The following is a 9270-nucleotide window of genomic DNA, read 5'->3' as shown; positions in this document are numbered from 1 at the left end:
TAATACAAGTAAAAGGAAAGCAGGATCTCAAGGACTAACTAATCAAGAGAGGGAAAGGAGAAGAGCTAGGAAACATGAATATGTCAAGCCATAGAATTATATGTAGAAGATGGGCAAGGCAATGATCCTGAGAATCTTCAGAAGATTTTTTAATCTAGCAGTTAATTGGAAAGATTCTCACCCTGATTAACTATTACGGGTTTTTTTTTATCAGAGATATATGACCAAGAATTAGAACTAATAGCCTTAATCATGAAAAATTTCCAAACCTCATTTTTCATTTTCCTTCTTTAGCCCGGGAGCAAAAAATAACTGTGTTGCGATTTCTTACAACATAATCTTATTTTTCAAAGCCAAGCAGGTATGGAAGGATCCTTGCGAAGAAGTAGAGCTGCCAAGGGGATGAACACAGGCTTGCACCTACCTCTTTGACTCCAGAGAGGTATGCCGGACAGGCAGGAAGTGTCCCAAAGATGCTGTGCCAGCTCTGTGACTTAGTCCTGTAACCCTTTAGGGAGCTCTAATAAGAGAGCCCATGTTTTCAGAAAGTGGGAAGAGAACGGAGTGGACAAAGACAACTTGAAGAGCAGAAACCCACTGCTCACTGACCACCTGCAGTACGCCATGCCCTTCCCCATAATCGCCCATCCTGTTCCGAGCCTCACAAGAGACCTGCCTTTATTTCTGTTTTACAGAGAGACCAGAGTGGGATGAAGGTTGGAAAACGCCGTGCTAGCCTACTGTCACACAGCTAGAGAATGGCTCACACCCACATCTGAGCGGCCTCAAAGCCCTCTTCTGCTTTCTTTTCTTTCACCCCACCTGCCTTCTTGATTTTCCCCTTTTATACAGCTTTATTGAGAGATAACTTATATACTGTCCAAGTGACCTAGTCTAAGTATAGAAGTAAGTGATTGCTATCACCTTGATCTATTTTTATTTTAAAATTTATTTTTAGTTTTTTGAGACAGCCTCTTACTATGTAGTTCAGTCTGACCTTGAACTCGATAAGTATCTGAGGCTGGCCTTGAACTCTCAGTCATCCTCCTATGAGTTCAAATAAACACATTTGGGAGTCAGTCTCCCAAATGCTGGGATCATAGGCATGCACCACCACATCCACACTTATCTATCTTTGGGCCATTTCCCCCACCCTGGCTCCCTCAGGTGAGGGGAAGTCAACCAGGCAATCACTATACTGCTTTCTGTCTCTGGATATTTGGACTTTGGGTCCATTTTCATAAGGAGAATCACACAATTTATAGATTTGTCATCTGGCTTCTTGGGTTCAGCATGATGTGCTTATGGTTCATCATATTGGAGTCTATATTAATAAAGGTATGCATGTTTCTTTTTCGCTTAGTACTATTCCATTGCTAGATCAATGGTCCAAAGGTAGACCAAGCTGGATGTGGTGGTATATGCCTATAATCCCAGTATCTGGTAGGCTGATTCCCAAATGTATTTCTTTGAACTCACAAGAGGATCACTGAAGGCTATATATTGCTCACCTTTTTTTTTTTTCGTATCAGGAATCGGCCCCAGGACCTTGTGCTTGCCAGGCAGGCGCATGTATTCCTAGCCCTTTCAGTCCATCCTTTAATATTTGGGTTGTGTTCAGTTTTGGACTATTAGGATTAATGTAGCTATGAATATTCATGTCCATATCTTTGTGAGGACATATATTTTTTATTTTTCTTGGGTATATATCTAGAAATGAAATTTCTGTGTCATGTGATAACTATATTTATCTTTATGAAGAATTTATGAAACACTTTTCCATGGTGAATGCACCATTTTATATTCTGACTAGTAACATACAAGGGGTCCAGATTCTGCACATCCTTGCCAGCATTTGTCATTGCTGGTCTTTTTGTTGAGAGTCATTCTACTCAGTATAAAGCAGTATCACATAGTGGTTTTGATTGTACTTCCCCACTGATGTATATTCCTACTGATGAAAGATATTGAATATTCTTTTCATGTGTTTGTTGGCCATTCACATACCTATTTTGGAAAAAATGTCTGTTCTCAATTTTTATAATTTCTCTCTGCACTGCTATTTCTCTGTCTCTCTCCAGCATAGTTAAAAGTTTTATCAATTCTGTTGTTCTTTTCAAAGAACTAAAGTTTGGTCTCATTGATTTTTTTTTCACAATCTTTTATTGATCTCCTGCCTAAACTTTATTGTTTCATTACTACTACTTGCTTTAAATTTAGTCTGCCCTTTTATAATCTCTCTCTCTCTCTCTCTCTCTCTCTCTCTCTCTCTCTCTCTCTCTCTCTCTCTCTCTTTCTTTCCAGAAAGGGTCTCGATGGCCTCAATCTTAGGGCAATCCTTTTGCCTCAGTCTTCCAAATCTTGAGATTACCGGTGTGTGCCACCATGCCCAGCATTTTTATATTTTCTCCAGATGGAAGTGTAGTTATTGATTCTTCTGTATGTTCCACTTCAAATCTAATCAGTCCTCTCAGAAAGGGAAATAGCCAGTGTTTGTGGCTTGTATAATGTACTCACCTTCAGAATCCAGGCTGGAGCTAGAAGCTGCCCAGCCAAGAACACCACAAGCTATCATTAGTGCTGCTTACTATTTCTAACAATTTGCAGAGAAAGCTTGTCATGCCATCGTCTCTGCCATGTCAATGTCTTTTTTTTTTTTTTTGTGGTGGTAACAGGGATCAAACTCGGGACCTTGTGCGTGCCAGGCAAGCATTTATTCCACTGAGCTATCTTTCCGGCCCCATGTCAGTGTCTTGTCATTTAAGCTCTTCTTTCCTTCAGAGATAACCACATTTCATGTCATCCATTCCCCAGTCTGATTCTCACAGAATCAATGACTTTTGGGACCATGGGCATAACTGGTTTAAAAAATAAGTGGAAAATATTGCTCTACAATTATCAACTTTGTTCTCCCATCCCTATCCCTTCTTTTCAAATTCCCTTCCCCTCTTGGTTCACAAAGCTCAATTTTCATTTTATCTTTCTTTACTCATTTTTTTCTTTCCCTTCTTTTCCCCTCCTCCTCTATATTTCCCATTTTCTTTTGAACAATTTCTTCCCATTTCACAGTATCTATTGTATGTTTATGTTCCTATTTACATTTTCAGTTTCTCACACCCAAGATATAATGAAATATTTATACATGTATCTGATTTATTTCACTTATGATTATGGTCTCAGGGTACATTCATTTAGCTATCAATTCCTCAATTTTATCTTTCCCTATGGCTAAGTAATACTATATTCTATGTAAAAAACATTTTTTTCATCCATTCATTGGTTGATGGGCGGTTGGGTTGCTTTCAAGATTTATCTATTACAAACTGTGCCATTATAAACATGGGTGTGCATATGTCACCGTGGTATGATGCTTTCAATACTGAGAAGATACTCAGAAGCGGTATAGCTGATTGCTGCTAGGGACTGCTAATCCTAGTTTTTTGTGGAATTTCCACAGTGGCTGTACCAGTCTACACTCCTACCAACAGAGGAGAAGGGTTCCTTTTTCCCCACAGCCCCACTCACATTTGTTATTGGTTGACTTCTTGATGGTAACCAATCTTTCTGGCGTGATACGGAATCTCAGTGTAGTTCTCATTGGTATTTCTCCAACGACCAGTAATGTTGAATGTTTTTTCTGTTTGTACTTCTTCTTCTGAGAGGTGTCTATCCACCTCAGATGCCCATTTTTCGATTGGGTCTTTGAATTTGAATGGTTTGATTCTTCTCAGTTCTTAGCATACCTCACAGAAGTAAACTGTCAACTTTAACAACAGCAACAGAAAGGCAAGATGTAAATTCTCTCTTCACTTTCTCAGTGTCATTCAAGACAAAAGGAAACTGTACCTCTTAGAATTTATAATAGGGACTCTGTGCGTTTATAACAGGGATTCCTGAGAGCACGTTTTATCACCCACTTTGTAAAGAAGGCAGAAAACCTGCCCCTGATCTCGCTGATGTGGCAGATCCCATTGTGCTAACCCGGAGAGGGAGGGATCATGGCAGAATGTTGCTTCCCCTGAAATTTGGACAGGGCTTAGGGCTAAGCAGAGAATTTTCAAGTCATCAGCTGACTGGACATGGACTATACATTGCATTCTATTTCTTAGAGGAAACTGGCTTGATCTCTCCCTTTTCTTTCCAGTGATGTGAAAGAACCTTAGTGAGAAAGAACAAGGTAGGGACTTGAAGATCGGAGCCACAGCCTCCAGTTCTGCCACTTCTTCTCATTTAAGCTCCTATTTACAGCTTAGCTTCTTTATTTATGGAATGGTGCAGTAGTATCAATACACTGGTCCCATTCTGATTCCTCTACTGTTCCCATCATAGGGAACAAGGACGGAGGATGAGGGCAGATGCTGAGAAGATACCCTGTACTTCGGCCTGGAGGGAATGGTACGACCAGAATAGACACTTCCTAGCCAGAGCCATACTTTTCCTGTTATTCTGTGAATAAAGGATCTCTTCAGTTTCAGCGGAGGCCTTAGAGGGACTGGGCACAGAGCAACAATGGGGCAGAAACAGCTTTGCCATGTGATTTTTCAGACCCAAATCTGATGTTCATACTGAGCCTTCTGTCTCTTTGGCATCCTTGTCAGACTGACCAGGACATCATAGCAAAGCTGCATCATCTCAAATGCAAATGTTTTAAAAAAATTTATTTAGTACAGGGTCTACAGGGTCTCACTCTACAGATTGGACTTGTAGTGATTCTTCCAGTTTTTCAGCCTCCCAAGCTGTTGGGATTACAAGGCTGTGCCACCCTTTTTTTTTAAATATAATTTTTATTTTTTTAATTTAATTTTTTAAAAAATATTAAACATTTTTTATTAGTACATATTTATAGTACATAATATTTTCATTCTTCATGGGGATTTGGTGCATGGGTACAACACATCTTAATTCCTTTTTTCACACCTTTTTCCTCCATTTTTTTGGAATCAAACTCAGGACTTTAATTTTATTTTTAAATGGAACCAGGGATTGAACTCAGGCCCTTCTGCTTGCCAGTGAAGTGTTTATTCTACTGAGCCATCTCCCCAGCCCCCTGTGTCATCTTTCAATGCAAACTTTTCTATTTTATTTTATTTTTTTGTGGAACTGGGGATTGTACTCAGGCCCTTGTTGCTTATTCTACTGAGCCATCTCCCCAGCCCCCTGTGTCATCTTTCAATGCAAACTTTTCTATTTTATTTTATTTTTTTGTGGAACTGGGGATTGTACTCAGGCCCTTGTTGCTTATTCTACTGAGCCATCTCTCCAGCCCCTCAATGCAAACTTTTGAGAGCACTTAAAAGCAAGGAAAGACAGCCATTTTGATTTAAAAAGAAAAAAAAAAATGTAAAGTTTGCTATAGGAGGGATTAGGATTCGGCTTGATATCTTTAAAACAGATTAGCCTAGCGCTTTTATTTCTGAAAAGGAAATATAAAACTGTTCAACTCAATATACATCACAAGGGCTGGAGAGACAGCTTGGTGATCTAAGCACCTATCTGGCAAGTACAAGGACCCAGATTCAATCCCTGGTACTGTGCGCAGTGCTGGCCCCTCCTTTGAAACAGGCGTGGTGGTGCATGCCTGTAATGCCAGCACTGGGGATGCTGAGACAGGAGAATCACTACAAGTCTAAGCTGCATAGCAAGATCTTGTACCAAATAAATAAATAAACACTTAAATATATATATATATATGTACATCATGAGCATGCATTGTTATTATAAGAGGAATTCTGGATTCTAGACTGCAGAAATAAAACTGCAGTCTTACATGTAACCTCACCTAGTATTTTTAATAATAGAAGTGAGCTCAGCTGCAATGACTGTAGAAGGGATAATAGAACAACAATCTAAAAATGCAGATTTGTCACCACAAGTTTCTATGGAAACAGAACCGGATACCTGAGCTTCAGAGAGCTCTGAGGAGCATCACCAGCAGGCCTCCTGGCATGGCACAAGAGCCACCACACCTGCGCCAGCACCTCCAGCCTTACCTCGGCCACTTCCATCCCACCTCCTACTCAGGTCATCTGCTTACGGCCTCCTCCTTCCTGGTCACTCTTCATGTCAGCCAGCACCCTGCCCTCAGCACGGCACCTCGGCCTGTCCTCACCCTGGGGCCAGGTGCAGGTGGGAAGTGACCGAAGGCGAAGGGCAGACCTTCAGTGTTACCTATTTGCCTTTCCAGGTCAGCGGCTTCATCAGGCGTGGCTCGCGGGAGGACTCCAGGGTCACTGAAGCTGGTACGAAGCAGGGTCCCCATCACAAAGAAGAACAGGATGCCACCAACCACCGGGATGGCAGGAGTGATCTTCACTGCTAGATATGGACAGCTGCCAACAGGGTGGGGAGGGGGGAGGAGGGGAAGAGAAGAAAAAAATGCAAGGTTAGGATCAACAGTAAGTGGTCTGTGTCTTCCAAGAAGCCAAAGCTTATTTGGAAGAGTGAAATTGATTTGCATTAAAAACTCATCTGTGTTAAGAATTTATATTTGGTGCTGGCAAGATAGCCCAGCAATCTAAAGCGCCTGCTAAGGCAAAGTGCAGGGACTGTGGTTTAACCCCTGGCACCACATGCTGTGCCAGCCCAGCCCTCAGGGAAGGCTGAGTGGGCCACACACACACACACACACACACACAAGTTATACTTGGTGAGGCTGTTAACTCCCTTCCAGACCACGATGGCTCACACCCTCTGCTCTCAGCAGAAGAATCAGAACAATCCTGTTTGCAAAGCAATCTAGTATCTACAGTGTGTGGAAATATACATGTGCCCTTTGCACAGTAAACATGGTGAGCAATCTGTGTCTCCACCTGTACCTGGAGTTAATGAGAAAAGGCACCAACTTGGAACCTTCTTCATCAGACCAGTCTTTCCTGCCTGTGTCAAGCAACTCAGGCTTTTCCACCAGTACAAAGTGCTGAGGACTATGGACTCACTTGGAAAGGCGAGAAACCACTTTTTAATATTTTGGAAGTAATCTGTGCCAAAGAGGTTAATGAGCTCTGGAAATGAACTTGTGAACCAGGTTCTGAAGAGGATTAAAGGGATTTCAGTGGTTGAATTCTACTAATCTCATGCTTTTGCAGAGGCAATTGAGCTACCAATTGAGGAACAAGGCCTAGCTTTTTGTTGTGGTAGTGGTGGTTTTGTTTGGAGTTCTGTTTGTTTATAAGAGATGGGATCTTACTTTAGCCTCTGAGTAGCTGGAATTATAAGTGTATGCCACCTCCCAGACTCAATTCTACGAGAGCTTCTTCCCTGTGGGCAGTCTAACAGGCTGACAGAGATTGAGCTGAACCAGGGAGAGCTGAGTTTGTCTGAGTCCTGGACCCTGCAGACTTCTCCCAAAATGACTATGGGGGATTTGTTGCCAGCCCCAAGGACTGCTATCTCAAGGAGAACCACTCAGAGTCAACAGTCTACGACATTCTCAACGTCTCTGTTACCACTCCCACACCAGCTCCCCTGTAGAAACAGAACAGAGCAAAACCATACATAAAACAGTATGGTGTTACATTTTCTTCACAGAATTCATGACTAAGTATAAAAAAAAAGATAGTTGTCATTCTCATATCAGTAAAACCCTACCCAATCTCCCAGCACTGGAGCCTTCTGAGCATCCTTGAAGTCTCATAGTAAAGCAAATTCAGCAAGAAAAGCAAGATGTGATATTTGGCCAACCCCAGGCCCTGTGAGTGTGTGGGAGAGCCTCTGCTTTCTCCTGCACCTGCTGGTCCAAGCTCAGGCCCGCTGCATGAGAGAGGCCTTTCCCTATGCTCTCTGGACCTCCCCCATTCTTCCAGACCCAGAACAGCCCACCCTGTGAGTGAGAACTTATGCTGTGCCTTGGGCCCGCTCCATATCCAACAAACCCTAGGCCCTCTTGCACCCACTGCTCTAAGCCCAGGCCTGCCACATGAGAGAGGCCTTTCCCTGCATTCTCTGGACCTCCCCCGCCTGTCCAGAGCCAGCACAGCCCATCCTGTGAGTGAGAACTTCCACCGCCCTCTTGGGAGTCCTGCAGACCCACCAAAGCACAGCCCTGGTGAGTGTGTGTGAGAGCTTCTGCACTCTCTTGCCTGCCTCTTCATACTCCTCCAGACCCAGGCCAGGCCTGGCTTATAGGCTTGGGGTGAAACTCTGCAGCTAAAGTCCCTGGAGTGAGACTCGGGTCAAAACCACACAGTTAATCCAGGAACAGAATATCTTACTAGAGGGGTACAGCAGGCCCATCTCCAAGGGCAATGACAATAAGGAGCTGAGCACAGTAGCCAGACACAAGCCAAGCACAAGTTCATGAACTAGAATTTGGTATATCAGTACTTGAATTTCATTAGGTGATAAGGATATAACTGTACCAAGGCTCTACACCAAAGGTCAGAGGTCAGTGCTATATGAAATGATAAAGACAAGGAGCAAAATGCAATCTCAGGCCTCAAGCTCACCCATAACAAGTGCAGAGGACACTGAAATATATGAATCAATAGCGTCGGAAGTAAACAAACAACAGCAGAAAGGCATAGAGGAATTCAGAGCAGAATTAATTTGTGGAGCAAAAAAAAAAAATTCTGAATTTATAGCATCTGAACTAAAAAATTAAATGCAGAAACATATGGAGGAAACACAATGCCCAACCAGAATGAATGCAGATGACACTAGCTTAACTAGCTTAGCTGAAATATATGAATTAATAGTATTGGAAGTAAATAAGCAAGAGCAGAAAGGCATAAAGGAACTCAAAGAAGAATTAATGTCTGAAATGAAAGAAGAAATCTCTGAATTCATAGCATCTGAACTAAAGAATCCAATACAGAAACATATGGAGGAAACCCAATCTGCGAAAAACTGCAGTAAAAGAATTAATAACTGCTTCTAAAGAAGACATTGATAAAAAATACAGGAGATTAAAAAATGATGGATTCCTTGAATGAGAAATACAGGAAAGAAACAGATCACATGAAGCAGAGTCAAAGAGATGTAGAGGAACTTAAAATCTCAATCACGAGCCTACAAAGCTGCTTGAGTAAAAGTGAAGATAGAGTTTCAGATCTTGAAGATGCTGGTGCAGCTAGTGAAAAAGTAAGAAAAGATCTTTTAAAAACAACTAGGATTCAGGAAAAAATAATCCAATACCTGCAAGATGATGCAAAGATGAACAATGTGAGATTAATAGGCATCAGTGAGAAAGAAGGAGTCAATACAAATGATATAAAAAGAATATGGGCAGAAGTAATAGCAGAAAACTTCCCAAATATGAGGAAACAATCTGAC

At 41.9% G+C, this 9270-nt stretch overlaps 1 protein-coding gene across 3 annotated transcripts in view; it reads right to left on the bottom strand.

Moving 5' to 3' along the window:
• Positions 1 to 9270, bottom strand: part of Zdhhc14 (zinc finger DHHC-type containing 14) — a 373515-nt gene that overhangs the window by 189672 nt on the left and 174573 nt on the right. For all 3 annotated transcript variants that reach the window (XM_023712172.1, XM_004628504.3, XM_023712171.1), the window contains exon 2: positions 6169 to 6329. In XM_023712172.1, the coding sequence (XP_023567940.1) occupies positions 6169 to 6329 (161 nt within the window). The remainder of the gene's footprint in view (positions 1 to 6168; positions 6330 to 9270) is intronic.

The sequence above is a fragment of the Octodon degus genome, unplaced genomic scaffold (genome assembly GCF_000260255.1).
Source record: "Octodon degus isolate 3935 unplaced genomic scaffold, OctDeg1.0 scaffold00024, whole genome shotgun sequence".
NCBI classification, from domain to species: domain Eukaryota; kingdom Metazoa; phylum Chordata; class Mammalia; order Rodentia; family Octodontidae; genus Octodon; species Octodon degus.
The sequence above is the reverse complement of the archived record's forward strand: the minus strand, read 5'-3'. Positions and strand labels throughout refer to the sequence as shown.